Genomic DNA, 20,214 nt, shown 5'->3' on the forward strand with positions numbered 1-20,214 from the left:
AGATATATTGTCCCTCTGGCAAATATTTTTTATTTCCAATTTGTTTTTGAATGTGTCATTTTATTGTCACATAATAGTTATTTTACCTGAAAAAATGTAATTTAAAGCAAAAAATTCAAAAGTTATGGAAAACCATTGAAAGATAGATGCTGAAGTTGGCATGCAAAATGGTCTAATTACTGTTTTTGTATCACCACGTATGAGCACACTTAACTCCAGAATGTCGCTGAAATTAAACTGTACATCAACAGCAATAGAAGGAAATTGGCAAGGCATTGCTGGTATCATAGGGTTTACTTCCAAAGCTACTGCAGTAATGAATACAATATGTTGTGAAGCATTATATTCAATACTTCAATATCAGAATGCAGATAGGTTAAGTATTCAACACTTTTCAATATCCTAAATTCATTTCCTGTTGTTTTTGGTCCTGGTTTCACTGAATTATATAAGTTTTTGTTTCAAAACTTTTAAATGGGTAATTCCAGATACCATTTATTATTTATGTTGAACCATTATGTGTCCATATTACTTCTGTAACTGTAATTCCAGATACCGTTTATTTATGTTGAACCATTATGTTTCGATATCGTCTTCTTCTGTAACTGTAATTCCAGATACCATTTATTATTTATACTGAAACATTATGTATCAATATCGTCGACTGTAATTGTAATTCTTGATACTATTGTGCATTGCATGTCCTGGTGATGAGGTTGGCACTGTGGAGCTGCTGCAGCAAATTTACATTACTGCAGTAACAAACCTAACAACATTGTAACATATTTGGCATCAAAGTTGTAATGATTTCCTAACTATGTTGTATTTCCAATACCCTGCTGTTTACAGACTTGAACATGTAACTTTTAAACACAAGGAGTGCATATGTGTAACAGTTTCCTGTCTATAACGCATGTTTAATTTTATATACAAACTTTAGTCTAAATAATTATTAATTGTGTCTTAAATTGTATAACAAAATGTTTTTCTTTTGACTCAAACATTCCAGAGTATATGAAACTTTGTTGTGTTTATTGTACAGTATGTATATGCATTGTATTTGTGCCAAACTTGTGAAAGTTGTGAAGAAAAAACATGTTTATCTGCTTTTTGCTATGCTTTGCAATTGTAATAACATTTAAAACTTGGTGTGAAAATCGTATAAGAAACATTCAGCGCTTATCTGTATTTGCTATACATTGAAGAATGTTCTTTCTGTATGTGCTTTTTGCTATGCTTTGCGATTGTGCAATATGCACATATATACTTTCCTGACCAAAATTGGTGAACGTTTTCTTTTGCATGTTTCATCTTCTTAATTACAGGTAAGTCTATACTTAAACTACCACTATCTAATACTGCTAGGAGTTAATGTAGCATAGTTTTGTAGGTGTAGGTTATCATGCTATACATTATCATCTTCAAATGTTTTCTGTTTGACTACCAACTGTTTTATTGTCGTGTAGGTTATACCTTCTCTTACTTTTATGCTTTTTTCTGTTTGTCTGGCTTTACAGGAAATCGTCATTATCATACAATGTGTGCTCCTCAAAATGTCACAGGTTTAAAAAAGAGTGCCAAGATTACCTATATTTTTTCAATCGTTTCCTGTGCTCTTTCAGGTTTCTGAGGATCGTATTGTGAGCTGTAGTGACGATGGAAATGTTCGAATTTGGGACCTGATGACACCACAGTTTAGGCCAGGGGACAAAGCTGATGAAGACACAATTGAGACGAGGACAATCAACCAAAGACAAGATAAAAAACACACAATTTAAGCTGAACTCAGCAACATTAAGAAGACATGTTTTGCTTCAGATAATATCATCTTCCACATTCACAATCAATATCATAATTTCAATCAGAAATGAAATTATTTAAGAAAAAACACGCAAACAGAATCCACTCTATACACAAGCTACTAATGAGAAAGATTACCCTGAATAATCCTAATTATTAAATAATAATAAACAAATATTGAATCTACTATGCTGTAGTGCCAAATGAAATCACCATACCAATGCACAAATAAACCCTTCATTCACCCCTTCCTTCCCTCCCCTATGCCTCATCCGTTCTCACTAATAACATTTGACTTTGCTCACCGACACAATTAACATTACTAACCTGAGTCGCGCTTAATATAAGTTAATAACTTTATTTGAATGCTCATTCCCTGGACATTAGCATATTTTATTTGCTCCTCACAAATGTCAGATCTAATAAAGTAGTATGTTTTGGTCCTCATACAAGCAGAATGACCCAAAGTTGTCCCAACAAATTCTGTACAAATTTTCATCACCCCATGTGTAATTTATTTCACTTGTTTTAATGTTCCCTTGTGTCATATTATATTCCTCCATTTACATCGAAATCTCTGTCAACAAAGGCAACAAGTTGTGTTCGAAATAAGGAGAGCAGGAAGTAGTGTGAATCTAAACACATTCCTCCACAGAAACATTCTCTGATTAAAGTTCTGGTTCGTTGATGGTGGTCATGTATTTTAAACGTCAGTGTGTTCTTTTTTACATCATAAACATTATTATGTCATTTTAAATGTTGGCATATTTATTAGGTGTATCTACAGAAGAATGAAAACAGAAGTAGGCCTATAACTTGTAGGTGAAAATTGAGAATGCAAATGTTCAAAGATATAAGCCAAGGCAATCGGCCATTTACGATTCTAAATTATTATCTGTATGTAAAGGAAAATGTAAATGTCTTTTAAGTATACATAGCCATATGGAATCTTAATCTAGAATTCCTACTACAACAGAAGCAGCGTTTGAAGAAAACCTGTTTTGAATATAATGTTTATAGATTTGAAATTTTAAAACACTATGATGAGATCTCACCACGAAGAAAATCAACAAAAATGTATCATTTCATCTTCCTTTATGTACAATAATAATTGAAACTCTGTAAATTAAACAGATATAGTTATATATATAGTTATATTATTCTAAATTTGGTGTTAATATTTTGTATTACAGTTGTGCAATTAAAACGTTTTGATAGACTATACCTATCTACACTATTCTTTTGTTTTATGTTTTTATTTTAGTCGCGTGCAACGCACTCTACAACTCACTATGCCGGTCGGTCGGTCGGTTGGTTGGTCGTGCAGCTGCTGCAGCCATGTATATGGCCTTGTTTATCTTTCCGATGGTAAACATTATGGTACCCATAATAATTTCCACTTTATATTTTTGTTTCTATTCCTGAAAAAAAAATTAGACCTATTTTTAACGACGTCTCTGCGATCGCTTTCAATTTTCTACCCATTCGTCAAAGCGTGGTTATCGCTCTCCTCCTTCCCTGTACACTATTGAGCCTCTTCATTTCGTCTTCTTCAATATTGCGACGTATTTCTGTCCGTCGGGCAACTTCAATTCGTTAGGCTTTAAAACTCGCCCTTTTAACTTGTATGTTTTCTCATTTTGCGTTGTCTTTTCACACCGCCACATTCTAGAACACAGCAGTAGGCCTACAATGTCCTTCCGTCACAAACTTTAACCGAACCACCAAATAACAATAACCCCTCCCACCCCACACTTTCTCCTCACAAAACTTTCCCTAAACTACCGTAATAATTGGATTATCATTTTAAAATCAAATTTATCTGATCTTGACTTTTCATACCAGAACTGTGACAGTATGACAGGCTGAGGCTGGTTGAATCTGTCAGAATACATCTCCGCACACAGGAAATTATATTATAATATCATTTAAATGAGTAAATATTTGGAATAGGAATTTAATCTCTGTTGAGAAAATCTTTCACCAATTTTTTTTTCTAAATTTATTTTTGCAATAATAATTTCTCTCCGTGAATTAAAAATGTTGACTGTGTATAGATGGAGCCTCCTGTATAGGAGTATTTTGTTGTGTTCATTCTCTTTTGGAGAAAGTTGTTCCAAAATAGACCAAACGTGCTACTATAAATATTTCTACGTTTATTATTTACATTTTAAAAATCTTTTTTAAACGATTGCGGCCGATTAATGATCTTCTCTTCTCTTCTTCTCAAAAAGTTGTCTACACTTCCCCTTCTTGCTTAAATCATCGGGAATTATTGATTAAACCCCGCAATGTTATCGATTATATTGTAGTTTACCAAATATCCGTTTTTGTCGGTCTGTCGTTTCAATAGGCCTATATTTTACATTTTTATGAAAAGAAATTGAAGAATTATAGTTTATGGCTTACTACTAATCAAGTGCCGGTTGTACTAGGTCTGCAAACCGCCTATCGGGATACTGTCATTACAACGAAATGTGATCTCAATATTTGGTGTATGTTAACAAACGGCTATTAACATCTATTTTAATTAAACACTTCTCGCTTACTTAAACCTATCCTTGACGTAACTTTAAAATGAATACATTGCTTGTACTAATTCTTAGTTGAAGAACTTCTTAGTTTACACTTTATGTTTGATTTCACCGCTAAAGTTGATGAAGCATATATTGAACACTTCCAATTGTTATATTCTAGTCATTGTATATATACATTCAAACAGGCTTCTTACTGAATTTAAAAGTATTAATTACAGGTAACATAAGCTAGTTGTTACACCTTTCGTGTAACGCTAACTCCAGTCGCGTATTTCTGTATATTTTTACATTATCGAGTTAAACGTGTGCGAGAAGTTTGAACTTAAGTATCTTTAGTAAATTAAATTAAGTATCCTGTGTCATGTGACTAGCTTTCGGGCATATTCCTACATGTTTGACAAGGTAACTGGTGTAGCGGTTCCTTTCATTTTTTTCTGTAATTTTTTTATTACAGGTGTTTTGAGACCGTGAAATTGTGACATGAAAACTTGTTCTTACTTTCTTGAGATTTCCCATTATCGGATTTCTAAATGTTTCTTTTTTTTCTCTCTCTTTTGTGGGTAGGCCTATCTTTATTTCCATTAGGCCTATATTCATTATAAATACATTTTCTTTTCATTGTAGGCCTATTAGTTTTTTCTCAACACACAGTTTCTTTTAATAAGTGACTGGTCGCCAGAACAATTTGAATCTTATATAGTAAAACTAGCTAACGTAAAAGTAATACATTCTATACATGTCCTATTTTTTAATAGACACATCAGCTTTTTAAATGTCTACGAATATTTAAAAAAGTTGACCAAATTTGGGAATACAAGTGAATACAATAATAATAATAGTACGCCCTCTTCCGACAATGTTGCAACTCCCGTTTGCGATGCTGTACATTTTATAATAATTGATATTTTAAAACGCAATTCTAGTGTTAATTAACTGACTTACAAACAGGAATTTCTTCAAGCTCTATACTGAAACAATCGCGAAGATAAAACGTTTAAATTGTTCATTTTTATTGTTCAGTGAATCGCAAAGCAATCAATTAGTTAAGTGCATGCTTAGTTCCTGAGTTTCACTCTTAAGTATAATATGGTCAATTGAAATATTGTCCTGATTATTCGTAGTGATTGACAAATTTATATCCAGTCAATTTTAATCAACGATTAGGAAGAACTAAAGAACGCGTCTGTGAAGTTCGTAATAATACATCGATTGCTTCCCAACTTCCCATTGTCTCTTTTCTTTGTGAGGCCTAGCATAGCACATTTTGGAAAGTACCTGGTATTCACCTAAGGTTAGACATTTTCACAAATTTTTACAACACTACTATAGTACAGTATTATAGGCCCTACATTTTAACAGCGACCTTTCACCAATTTGCGCACACTTCTGAACATTTTCGGGAATGGCTTTTTGACTCGACAGCTGTGTATAGTCTTGTGACGTTCGTGAAAAAAGATCGCTTATATATACACAAGTAGGCCTACAGTTGAAACTATTTTGTGCGCTTAATGCGTGCTATACTTGACATAAGCATAATCATTTTATGAGATGATAATATTAATAATATTTACTTTCATAATGGTGTAGTTGAGATGGTGGTTTAACAATGTTTACACTACACCCTCTCGCGGGAGTGATTGATGACGTAAAACATCTTTATATTCTTTTGTAGTTGTTATCCCAAACGTATGTCTCTTACGTCATCACTGTCGCCTATGTCCACCCTCCTCTTACCCTAAATTAAAGGTCGCAATATGCCGTTCACATTCAAAATTTACAATACTGTAGTATATGCCTACTGCATGTAGTGATATAAATAAATTATGACAATGAAAAGGTGTTTGTACGGGCGCCTCAATTGTATGTCTTGTTATAATTTTACCAACAAGAAGATACGATGTTTGTACGCGTGCGTCAACTTTATGTCTTGTTATGCTTTCACTAACAAGAAGATACGGTGTTTGTACGCGTGCGTCAACTTTCCGTCATGTCACTAAAAAAGGTACGGTGTTTAAACGCGCGCGCCAACTTTTGTCTCATGATGTCACTGATGCATTTTCTTAGAAAACAAAATATGCACACCCATTCTCTCTACACTTCATTGCCATGCTTGCTACAGTAGTAAGTAATTGAATATTTTCTACCAGTAATAGTACCATCAATCTAAAAACGTGTCCTCTTTCTAATATAAACAATTTATACTGTGTGGTTTGGCAATTAAATCCACCCATCAACACAGTTTCTTTCCAAAACAAATTAGTATTACTAAGCGTAATTTCGGTGTAGAACAAAGTGATTATATATAAAAGCATTAGTTTTTCCTGATAAGTAATTAGTGTATTTATAGTTGTTTTATTGTTGTTGTAGTTGATAGCCACCAGACATTTCCGCTGATGACGAATATTTTTGATGAGGAACATAAACACCGACTGTGAAATCTCCTTAAAGTGACCGTGTAAGCAAGACTTATCACGCCACTGCGGGTAGTTTAATACGCGCGATTTAATTTTAAGCGCCAAGATGTCACGATCCATTGGCTTTGAAGTTTGTATAAAAAGAATAATTAATTTTGAATTTGATCGTAAATTAATACAAACTTTGAATAAAACTACTTTAAATAATATTACGGAGAAGTACTGTAATAGCTATTGGATTCGTAGGACGGTAATTACTCGGATACGCCACAAGTGGTCTCTGTGCAATACAATCGGTGCGATTTATGCTCTCTGCAGTTAAAAGTCCACATTAAAATTAGATGCAGGTGGATAGGTTCAAATTTGGTTAACAGTTGTTGGTTATATACCACTTATTACCCAGCATGAGATTTGTATTGCCGCTGGTCATATGTTGCAGCAACAAGTTTTCCAGTTCTTTGCTCACCTACTTTCTGCCACGCGATACACTACTATCATAGTGCCTTCTCTTGAGTAAACAAGTGTTTCAATTCCGTATCGGGCTTAGGTATGAAATCCAAAGCCTCCTAATTGTAACCGAACACCAAAATATATCGTTTCTATAAATTAATGAAACAAAATTGATACAGCGGTGGATGGTATTGCCACTGCCGCCTGAGGTCATTTTCCTTTCGCAAACAAAACATTGTATCATGGTAAAATTACATTGAGAAAATATGAAACACAAAACGCTTTCCTTTTTTTGACAAAAGCTAAACAACATTTGAAATTCTTCAATTTATCTTTAAATCAATTTAGGACATAATTATGAGAATCTTTCGTTTTACACTTCTTACCTTTGGAATGTACTTTTCTCCAAATCCTCTAACTAACCCAATTATTGATGATCATCACATCTTATACCGTAACTTCAATCTCCATCATCAGATTGAAAGATTTCACTTAAGGTGTCCGGCGGTACAGTACATTATTTTATCAACGGATATCCCATATAATATTTGCCTATAGAAACAATCTATTTGACGATGTAATTTATATGAAATAGCCTACCGGTACAAAAATGCCGCTATAGTTTGGTCCGATAAATACCGTATTTAGTTGTATATAGATGGGATGAAACAACAACAAAAAAATCATCCTATACGTCGCAAAGGAATGTTTAATATACAGAACAATTTGTATACGCGCGCGTTAAAACACTGTTAATACCAAACATTGTGTGTGTACGCGCGCGTTAAAACACTGTTAATACAGAACATTGTGTGTACGCGCGCGTTAAAACACTGTTAATACAAAACAATTTGTGTACGCGCACGTAACTTTGTCTGTCTAAAAGTCTTATTGACGACTTAAGCATGTTAGATGAAATTATTTCACAGGTACTCTCATTTCCGCGAATAATAAACTGTTTAATTCAATTGAAACCTAAACCGATATGCTTATGGCTATGGCTGCATTTGCCCAGAGGTAAAGGCAAAGAAAAAATTGCGAAATAGGCTATTATTGTTTATGCTCAGTGCGTTCTTGTTGTTGATTGGTAAATTTTATATTAGGCAGTGTACAGGTAAGATATATAACACACCTGTGTATAATGATAAGGGAAATGCGTAATGTCTGACTGTTAGCACTGTGCAAGCATGACAATGGCCTCGTTGTTTCGTTGTTGTTTTGCTTTGCAAGTTAAAAAACGATTTTCAGAAAAAAAAGGGGGTGGATTTTTAAAAAAATACAATAATATATGGTGTTCTGAAAAATATGAAATATCAACTTGTCTTATTTGAACAGACAGTTTAGTTAAACGAAGTTTCAACAATTTTCAAACCAGTCAATTTGTGTTTGCCTTAGCGCGGTAGCATTACTAGCCCCGTTGCTACTACCTAGTAGTAGTTACATCGAAATCAAAGGCCTAACAAAACGAATTCATTAAAACATTTTCACTGTTCATCATGAATACCGTAGACAAAATATGAATCATTTTTTAACATTTAAAGTTTATAAGATGAGTCACTGTAAAAGAACGCTGAGTTATAATAAATCTAATTCCTGCAAAAATGAGCAGGTTTGTCCACGATAACGCACAAGAGAGAAGTTGAAATAGCCTGACGTATATTAATCTTAATTTCGCACAAAACAAAATATCGTTTATAGTTAATTAATTGCTATGTATAGTTAGACCCCTTTAGCCAATAGTTGTCAAATATGATGAAAACGTTATTTACGTTAATATATTTCAGTTATAGTCTGCATAGTAAATAGCGTCTCAACCAATCCAATCACTTCCTAAACGAATGACGACAAAAACTTAGTTTTGAGATGGAGTATCTCTTATTTTCCCTTTAGCCATTCGGCATTTTTTTGCAAAATATGTATTTTTTAGACCATTTTCACAATCCGATAGCAGGGAAGTTATGAATTGTACTAATTTGATGAAACTGCTAATAATATTTATATAATAGATCTTGATTGTGTATATGAATTTGCCAGGGAATAGGAGATATGTAGCGCCTCCTATAGACCTTTCGTACGTGGCGACTTGAAAGAAAATGCTGGTGACACAATGGCGGGTTACCTAAAGAGTAAAAGAGTTTAGGTATCTTGCATAGAGGAAAGAAGATGAAAGCAATTGTTGTTAGTAACTAATAGCGATGTTTTAGGATTTATTTATAGATTAGCAGCAACGACGTTAATAATGATGATGAAAATTAGGAAACATAGAAGAATAAAAAATGATTTGATTTTATAATTAGGCGGTGAATTCTTACAACCACGTGTTAATATATACCTTTAGGATCATTCCTTGCTGATTGCACCAATTAATTTCATTTTCGACCAATATTTTCAAGGTGAGGCTTATGGAAGACAGAATACCGCTTCTTGTTCAATCGGGTGTTGGTATTTTGATGAGAAAACCAAAACTTGATTCTCAGTCCTCGCACAAGTGTAGAAAGAACGTCACATTTCCTCTGTTGCTCTGTTCCCCGCTTCATTTTATATGGGTTTTAGTCTCAGGAGAAATTTAAATTTTACCTCATGGAAACGACTAAGCTATGGATAATGCATTAGTTAGAGTTTACTTGAGAATGTATATGCTGTGTATTAGATCATTTTGACAGGTCCACTCGTTAAACAAGTGTATTCAATTATATTTTTATTATTAGCTAACATGGGGCTAATTTTTGTTGTGTTTTATGATATATTATAGTAAGGGATATTCATTGCCGATGGAGGTGTTTGTATCCACGTCATTTATACAATTCGAAAACACCTTACTTTTGTCTATTAAAAATAGGCCTAGTTTCTTTCTAAGATTGGCGTCAACTTTGAAATAGATATTTAGCCGTACACTGCTTTGTTCTATTCGTCACGAGGCGCATAATTGTCTCTGTTTAAAAATTGATTTCATTGGAGACGACTTTTTACTCAGATTATCTTTGTCATTTACGCAATATAATATTTTATAAATAAACATACTAAATATACATGTCTAAATTGTTTTGTAAGTGTACAATACTATGAGAGTGAAGTGAACTTAGGCCTACATTTTAATATTGATTTAATTTCCAGATAATAGTATAACTATTACGTATTGAATATTCAGTATAAATTTTTAATTGTTTTTTCAGCTAGTTGTAATAGTTATTTTACGCCAAAAGAGTTGTTACATTGATTTCTTTAAACACACAACCCTGTCCTCGAATTGATACCTAATAAATGACACTTAAAGTAATTGTGTTATTTTAGGATGGCAGGCATTTCGATAACCGTACGTGTTCAAGTCATTAATGCCATTCTAAAGGTAATGTTTTTATTTAGAAGGCTGGACAATTTATACAAGGTATTAGTAGCAAATAATTCACGACATATGTGACAATTTGGCTGTGAAGGACATTATTGTTTCCGTTCCCTGGATGTGTTTCAAATGTTAGCAGTTTCATGATTAATGTGGGGCTATTCTTATTGGCTTAAAAGACTTTATTGTTTCAATCACCTCCATGATTGTTAAATTAAATACATTACTTTTCTGTAAATACAATTGTTTGTTTTAGCAATATAAAAAGTAGGCCTACCTATTACACAGGTATTCAAACTTATAAATGTATTTCTTGTTTTGACGTAGGCTATAGGCCTATTATATTCTCTTTTCGTTTTCAATTTTTGTATTTATAAATTGTACCATAGGTATTGCCAGTCAATATTTCCCGGTGTTCAGCCAATAATAATAATTTGTTTTGTGCCAGAATCGCAAATAGAAAAATTAATATCGAACTTATATTTATTTTATACTATAAACAATATTATTAATATATAGCAGTTTTGTATAACCTTTTGTGACTCGGCCCTAATGATGACGTAATACCGACGTTTCGCTGCTTATGGTTGCCAATATTTGTCACGCAATAGTGATTATTCCGTTAAAACATTTAAAAAAACTATTTTTTCCGGTTTTTTTTTTAAAGAGTCCCCTTTTTACAGTTATATGTATAACTTTTCTACCATGGGAATATGATTCTTGTGGGCCTTAACCATTATTACGGAAGATATTCGAGGTCTTGTAGCCCACACAAGTACTTGGCTATTCCAAGGTGATGTGTGCAGGCCTGATGTACAGGCCTTGTTCCTTTTAACATAAATTATTGGTTTAAATAATTATACAACATTTAAACAAATTGTTGTTTTATTGTTAGTTCAACTAGTCGCGAGTAAGCTTCAGATCAGAATGTCCAAATTTAGCTTTAGTTTTTCAGCAAATTAGCAGATGAGTCTGCAAAGTTTATATCTGTAGAAACCTTGTGGAGAAAATAAGTTAGTACTCGTAACTTATTTCTCCATGGTATAACAACCCAAAAGCGTAGGACAGTACTCGGTGTTATAATTAACGTTTTGTATAAATAGAATAATAATAATATCATATTAACAATAGTATTTAACCGTTACATTAATTAAGTAAATACAAAATATTCATTGTATCCCTTGTGACTAATAATTGCGACAGACAAGCATCCGGGTTACTGGTACTATCGAAGTTTTCTTTTCTCGTGGGAAACATTATTATCACGTATTCATCTTTTTTGTATTATTTCCACGTGATGTGTGTGATTATTTGTAGGTCTTCTGCTATTTTCCTTTTTCGCAAGTCCGTCTTTTAAAACGAGTGTGCATTTCCGGAACTAACGTTCTGAACAATGCCTTAAAATTTCGAAATCTTTCAAGCTAAGCCATTACATCTTCTTTTGTATCCAATATCAAACATGTTACATTGTAATGTAAAGAGAAATCTCAACCAATCACGAAATTTCCAACGTGGTTACTCCTCCGTCTTTGATACATATTTTGCTTTGTAATAAAACATGTTTACTAGATTCATTTTAGTGCAAATGAACACCTCTAATTACCAACCAATTTAGTTTTTATGTGGTAGAAATACAGTAGTAGTATTCATGAATTCGTGTAATGTAGGCTATATTTAATCCGCAGATCCCACAATTAAAATATGTCGTAATATTTCTTGTTATTAACCAATTTAATTAGCTCAAAAATTATAATGATTTTTTCATTGATTAGTCCACTTCTCACGGGATCAAGTGTAAACAACCTAGTTGCTGTGTAAAACTTGGCCCGCTTACTGAGCCCACAGCGCGGGTCACCCTACAGCTCTGGAGGGCTCTGACAGGCCTTGTTTTCCCACCGGTGGTGCGTTTGCTATGCACATGGCTTCCGAGACTTAGACCAGCTGTTTTCCCACAGATCAACCAACGTCATTGCTGCAATATTATCGTTCACAACGTTTTTATTGCTGCAAATGATTTTTATTCGAAGTGCATGATGTATCTAAAATATTATAACACACGTGTAGGCCCAGCGTGCGGTACACCAAACAAAAATTACCGACTCACCTTTGTAGATCAATAACGGCTTGAGAACACCTGTTATGCAGGTGTCACATATGCACATACAAATAATTTGATTGTTTATAAGCAATTACTCGTCGGAATCAAGTTTAATTGGATAAATACGCGTGCATTAATCATTTTTTTGAGGTTAGGTTTCTGAAATTGTGAACTTTGCTACGTTCCCTATTGTAGTTTCTAGCACCGTATCAGTATGTTCACCTTGGATTTTCATGTGTTAAATTTAAAACCTTTTAAAATCAAATTTTAGATAATAATGATTGGCATTCAAGTTGTTTTAGATGATGTAATAAAGTATCAATGGAACACAAGTCAAGTGGGTATATTTACCGAAGATTGGTTTATTCATAGTAGATTAGGCCTAAGTATAGTACCCAAGAAACAAATCCATCTAACGTTATAGAAACTGTCAATGTGCATTCATCAACAATCAAACTGAATTACTAAATAAACTTAACTCTTTCTTACTTTATCTGTTGTATTCATCTGGTCGATGTGTTTGTTTTGCTAAATACTTTCTATTGTATCGTGTAAAAGACGATTAGTACCCACTTTTTGTCTGTTAAAGAATACCCTTTCCTAAGAATTGTTAACGAGATCAAAAAGTTAAAATGCTAAATCGTTATTTAGCAAAATTGTCCTTCAGCACGTGCTCGATATCTTTCTTATTATTGTCATTTAGGCCTACTCTGTTCTCGTTTCTAGTTTGTTGAAAATAAAAAGAAGTTCTACTTATAATTAATATCAATACAAACTCTATTAAACAAAATTTTAAATTTTATCTTGAGCATTTCTTCGATCAACAAAAGAGATCGAGAATGATGTTTATGTAGGCCTATATAATTGCACTTAGGCTACAGTTTGATTGATGATTTCATTCATATTTTAATTCAATTCTAGTTTCTGTAATAATATCTTGAAGAAAAATGATGAACCGTGACAGGTGCAAACGTAACATGTAATTAATAAATTGTTTGTGTTACCGGTTTGTGTCTTGTTTTGGATATTAGTAATTAGTTATATCAGCTAATTGCATATAAAACAAATTACTAAACAAAATATTTAGATAAATGAATTATTTTATATAATCTTATTAACGAACGATAAAGTGGATGAATCACTTATTGAGTTATGATCAAGAGATGGACAATTGTCATAGAAAGATATTTAGGCCTAAACCAAAGAAATTACGGTAGGCCTACTTCTAGACAAAGTGTTGCCACTTTGGGCGTTCCATTCAGTTTAGGTGTCAAGGAAACGCGACCAATAAAGATTGATATAAGACCGAATTAATTAGACCCGGGTGATTTTTAAAGAAGTTTTAGCATATTATTCTAATTTTCTATTTTATCTAAATAATATTATTTTTTTTCTTTTTGATATAACATTAATTTATTTAAATTTGGTCTTCTGTGATTTAGTAGTCTGGTTATGTGTGTTTGGAAATGCTTATACAATATTTTATGTTGTAAATTATTGTAGAGTATTTGTGATTCACGATGCCTGTAATATATTGCTAATCGTGTTTAGTGGAACGAATTAGTATTATGTCGTGAAAGACATGATAGTGAAACATCTTTTACCACACACACGCACTACATTCTACAACATGAATGTGAACACGTTTGTTATTACCAAGGTACATTATTAATATAAATTGTATATACATTAATAATTATCACCTACCCGAACATCAACACCATTTGGTTAATTTTTAACCCTTTACTCATCTTGTCAAAAAAATAAACGTAGATTTTTTTTTTCGAGTTTCAAATACTTTGTTACGGCATCAAAGGTTTGTTAAATAGGCCGCCTCCGCCTCTACACCTGAACGTGCTCTTTCTAAATTTGTGGCCGACTTTAATGTTTCGGGAACCAAACTACAGGCATTTTCCCTGGTATATGATAGGGCGCATTCGTGCCTGGCAAAAATCAATATCAGCGGACAATTTACTGCCTTATGTGACGAGAAACAGTGAAAGCTTTGTTTTGTTTTTTCTTAAAATGTCACCAAACGTAATCTTATTAATTGTTAGATAGATACATATTCAAATCTTAAACAATGTCAACGTCGTCTTTAAAAAAAGGAACTTCAATTGCAGATGAACTATAAAACTTTGATTTGTTGGTTTTGCGCTTCATGACCACATGGCGATATTCTCATGGTTTTTGAAGGGTTGTTTTAGGCCCCGAAGCCGAGCTTATTTTAAGAAATTTGTGGTTACAGAATCAAATATTAGGCCTAAGGTATAACTCATAATGTTACTGTTAGTTATAAGTTTATGGCGCTCACAACACGCTTCTCCTCCCTTTTTATCTTTAAGTGTTTTTAATGTAGAAAGGGATTAAAGAGGCCTAAATTAAAATATCGTCATATTAAACTTGAAACGTAAGACCTATTAAACTAAACTGCGAAACTATAGGCCTAATAAAGCTGGCGCACTTTTTTGCGTCACAAAAAGTAGATACAAATAAATATTCGTTTTCGAATTGCGCAAATAAATTCGCCTTGTGGAAAAAATGTGTTCATGGCGTTCATTGTATTTGTATAGTTAGTAAAAAGGTACAAATTAGTACAAAGGTGGTAGGCGTAACTCAAATGTAGGGTATGTGTAATAGGGGTAAAAGAGAGAGATGGTACCATACGCTGTTATTCTCTGAGTGTTTATAGTTTGTCATATCGAAAACTAGACAAAATTGAATAAACCTGTTAACACATTTGTGCGCATGCTTGGTCTCTCATAAATCAAGTAAAATATGTTTAATTGTTTCTTACTGTTTATAATTAATACGTTTGACCTATGATACATGTCAATAATAATTCTTTTTTAAAAATCAGTGTCATGGTATGTTAGGCCCTAAGTAAATCAAACTCTTGCATCTAGCTCATCGTTGTTTTCGGTTCACAAACGAACATTTTTTAAAAATAATAATAAAAAAACGATTGCATCATTGACGGACACCGAAACCCAAATGTGTACTTTTGAATGAATACATAAATTAAACTATTTGATTGTGGTAGCGCTGGCAACATATCATCCTTAGACCACACAAGCAAATCAACATTTTCCCTTGAGTCATCTCGTTTTGTCACAAGTTTAACACCAACAATCTGTTTAAATTATCACTAAAGATAAATTAACAAGACATTAAGGACACTCTTTCTTGATTGTTATTCAATATTAAAAAATTATTAATTATTCTGAATCATCATTAATCTTGTTTTGAAGTAAATAAAAACATGTTCGCTAAGATCTTTTTTGCCCCTTTCGCCAGCATTCCATAACTGCGTTTGCGCGCGTCAAACACATCATCAGAACGCGCAAAATGATTAAACTACTATTACTAAACTACTCATTTTGTATTTTAAACTCTGAAACCAAATGTATAAACCCCATATGATTGTTACGAACTAATTGTGTTATCAATCATTTGCTTAATTTAAAATCTTAACTGAACAATCAATCTTTTAGAGGATGTTTCTTGTTTGAGGTTTGTACGAGGTCTGAAATCAACCCGCGGGGGAAGGGAGGTGGAAGGTTGAGCAAACTCGGTCGTTTTGTGGTAAGTTAAATTGAAACATCTAGCAGGCAGGTCTAGCATTTGATGTGTGCTCTATTTTAAAACACCACACAATGTAGCCTGCTGTCAGGATAAGCTTGTTTCTGGGAATCAGTAACATTCAAGATTACACATGATTTAAGATTTAATCTAAGATCCTTTATTGATATTTCGCTCGTTTTAAGCCTGTTTTCTACTAGCGCAATCGAATATCCCTGAGTTCTGATTGGTTGTGCAAGTCTCGCATCACAAAAAGTGGATGGAAATAAGAATGCGCATGCATACTGACGTTTTCGATTTGCGAAAATACTGACGTTTTCGAATTGCGATGTAAATATACGTATTATTAGTCGGTTTCGTGATTTATTTATTTATCTTTATTCACCTTAAAATCCTTGAAAAGTATTTGTACTCAATAGGGAATCGTACGTACATATGAACTCTTTACATATAGACCGTTTCACGGTTCCAGGCTTTTTCCAGACTTTTTATGTATCTACCTCAGTATTCCATTAACAAAGTTACTAATATCTATTTTTATCTAAATTAACGTGTATTTTACCTGGTTATCAGCAAGATATTCTCTCAACAGTAATTAGATTTCTAGGAGTGTTTGAAATTAACCAGACAATATATTTCTAAAGGCTAATTATCGGACATCTACAATAAATCCTGTCCAAGTGTGTTGGATGGAATGAAAGTGACCGGTATGGAATGACCATTAATCGTACATGTTGAAAAATAGAATAATAAAATTATAGTTAATAAATTAAAATAGTTAAATTTCAACCATATTATACATACTTATAACTAATGCGTGTGGGCGCCCCTATTTGCTGTAGGCTACAGCGCGCAAAATCTCAAAACTTAATATACGGCCGATATGACCTGGTCAGTTGTGTACTGCACTCTGCGATGAGTCACTCCACAGGGATTAGGCATTGAAAGGTTCATTGAAGGCTTAAAATAATAATAATAAACAGTTTTGATAGGCTAATGGTGTACAAAGTGGCCAACACTCGACCCACTCGTTCAAGTCCGTAAAGAGACTGTCCATTTGAAGTTAGTTGTGTCCCAAATTGATTAACGTAATCACCACCGTGACCGCGTAAGCAAGGCGCAATGACATGATGCGCAATGACATGATGCGCAATGCACATGCGTAGTTTTTCCCTCTGTATTTTATATGAGAACAGTCGCATTTAAAAGTTGTCAACTGTTCTTTCGTTGGGTGCACTGGTTTCCTAGTTTTATAGGAAGTATACCAGGTCTGTATAACCAGGGAAGAGTTAAGTTTAATTTCGGTTTTCGAAACAATAATAATAGAAAATATAGCGTAAAACATTTCAACCATATTTATTCAATTGCAAGATACTCCATTTTAAGTAAACTTTCACTTTTCTAAGTATTAACCAAGCTGGCGTATGCAGGACATATCACATTTGTATTATAAAAACACGGTGTATGATGTAATTACTTAACATGAAATCTTCATGAACCTTGTATGAGCTAGATCAAACTATGAACATCATAGTGAAGTAATGAAAACCAAAAATCCCCTGAGTTACAAAACGCGAATAGCATTTAAACAAGCGGAGCAAGAGAGTGTGTACCGAGATTAGATCGAATGGAGTTTGCAGATACGAGTCCCTTGGGCAGAGGCAGAGAGCCCTAAAAATTCTGAAATGTTTCGCGATAAAATACGAAGTAAATTTGGAGTTTCGCCAAGCATTTACTACCACTCTCGTTTTTCCGCATTTACCGTATTCATTTCTTGTACAAAATGAAATAAGCGAATAAGTGAATCATAACATTGCTGTACACTTTCAGAAAAAAACCCCACCAATATAATACAATCATTAATACAGTTACTAAAGCAATATAACTCCGTCAGATAAAAATGTTTTTAAAGTTGCTTGCTATTTTAAAGAGACGCACAATGTTGACGCTCGCGCGCGTTGAAATACTGATGGTAATTCACATTATTTGCACGTGCGCGTATCATAACAAATATTGAACAAATAAGATCAAAACATTAGCAAACAACACATACAAACATAATGCTCCTCAATAGAGGTACATTGATATCGCTATTATATACTTGAACATATGTACTTGAAACGAGTAGATTATAAACACTTCCTACAGGATTTAGGCAAATTAATTTCGCATGTGACTTTAACAGGGGTTACAACTATAAACTAAAACTTAACAGCAGAACAACTTGACCTGTTTTTGTTCAAGAATTCAATAAGCTGTAGAACGAAATCGACGAGTGGTTTGAATTCAAAGTCTTCAGAGCATGAAGAGTTTATAAATTGGCAATTTTAAGGATGCGTCAAACGAAAATGTCTTTGACTTGCAAAATATCAAAATTGGTAACTTATTATCGTGATATAGTTTGTATTGACAAAAATTAGATTTATAAATAATACAATGTGTGGTCTACTTTGAAATTTACGGTATGCCTAATGTAATATTTTTAAATGTCGCAGGTTTTAAGTTGAATTCTAAATTAATGCTATACATCACTTTGTGGCTTATAGGCCTAGACGGACCTAATTTGTGGTTAAGTGTACGTCCATTGACCTACTTTTTGTAAGTCAACATTAAAATGTTAAATGTACCAATTTTAAAACGTTCCAAAATGAATTTGTAGAATTGTCGTCTTTGACAAGACAAAATAAACGGTTAAATTCAATCAAAAACTCGTTATCTGATCTTTAATGTGACGTTTAAATGGTATGTCCAACATTTTTATCGAATATTTTCGCGCGAATCGAAAAGAATGGTTGAAAATATTAATACGCATGCTCATTAGTGAACTATTTCGATTCGTGCGAATAAATTCGACTCCTAATGGAAAATAGGCTTGAATCAGCAGACATGCATGTGTGTACACTTTATAATACTTAGTGTTTCCTTTGAGAGGCACATGTGCTAAGTGTTTAACTTTCTACATTTTCTTAAGCACATCTGAACACTACGATAATGCATACACAGACACCTTCCGTCAATTTAAAAGCAAGATTATGGAACGCCAAAAGGGCAAGATTGACAAAGGTTATCTTCGGTCAGAAGAACTTGGGAATTTTAGATGCGAATTATTTGAATATTATTTGAATACTATGCAAGACTGATTACAGTTGTGCATTAAATACTTAAAGTGTTTAAGCATTTTGAAGCAACTTGCCTTTTAATAAATCCTGAACTAAAATCCTTGTCTGATCTGCCCCAACGAATAACAACACTACTACAGTATTATATAATATGTTAAATATCTGAGATGGCCTAATGTCTTCACATCAAGCAGAAGCGATTAAGCGTCCGAATTTCGGTTAAGGATTACCGGTACCGTTTACAAATCTGATCCGGTCCGTTTATTCAGCATCATCGCTGACCTATGTTGAATTCACAACAGTAATTAATCAATACATTTTGTTTTAATTGGCTTTCCGATCCATACCTCTACCTGTCGCATCAACTTGGCGCGCCATACCTAAATAATAAATCTTGGGGTGATAGTCTGTATAGCAATAAAACAATCGTATAGACGACGATTTATAGCCTTCAACAGTTGTATAAGTGGGAATCTACAACATTCACACGTCCAAAAATTAGAAAACGAAATTTTAAAGGTAGCCTATATTATGAAGACATAACACAGACATGATCGTCTGAGATAATCTTCCAAATTTAAACTATTTATACCATCATATAAAAAGACACTTTAAAGTCAATATCTTGTCGAAAAACGTGACAGAAGATTACATCAACAAGGTACAAAATACACACATTGCTTTTTGACGTTGATATATACCACAAAGTTAACCAGTAAAGGAATTTTAAACGTAAACATATCGGCAGATTTACGTGCAGTATTTGTTTAAACTAAACCTTTTAAAGGCAGTGAATGGTCCATTAGTGGCTTGATATTGTTACCTGCCCCGCGCGCATTGTTGAAACTCGGTACAAACGCTTTGACTTGTCACG

The 20,214-nt window shown here is 33.3% G+C and overlaps 1 protein-coding gene across 2 annotated transcripts in view; it reads left to right on the forward strand.

Annotated features, from left to right (window-relative positions):
• Nucleotides 1-3,037, forward strand: part of LOC144851900 (uncharacterized) — a 68,389-nt gene extending 65,352 nt beyond the window's left edge. For both annotated transcript variants that reach the window (XM_078709556.1, XM_078709555.1), the window contains exon 17: nucleotides 1,623-3,037. In XM_078709556.1, coding sequence (XP_078565682.1) covers nucleotides 1,623-1,778 — 156 coding nt within the window. In that variant the 3' untranslated portion in view covers nucleotides 1,779-3,037. The remainder of the gene's footprint in view (nucleotides 1-1,622) is intronic.
• The last annotated feature ends 17,177 nt before the right edge of the window (nucleotides 3,038-20,214 follow it).

This window comes from Antedon bifida, chromosome 9, assembly GCF_963402885.1.
Source record: "Antedon bifida chromosome 9, ecAntBifi1.1, whole genome shotgun sequence".
In the NCBI taxonomy this organism is placed as follows: Eukaryota; Metazoa; Echinodermata; class Crinoidea; order Comatulida; family Antedonidae; genus Antedon; species Antedon bifida.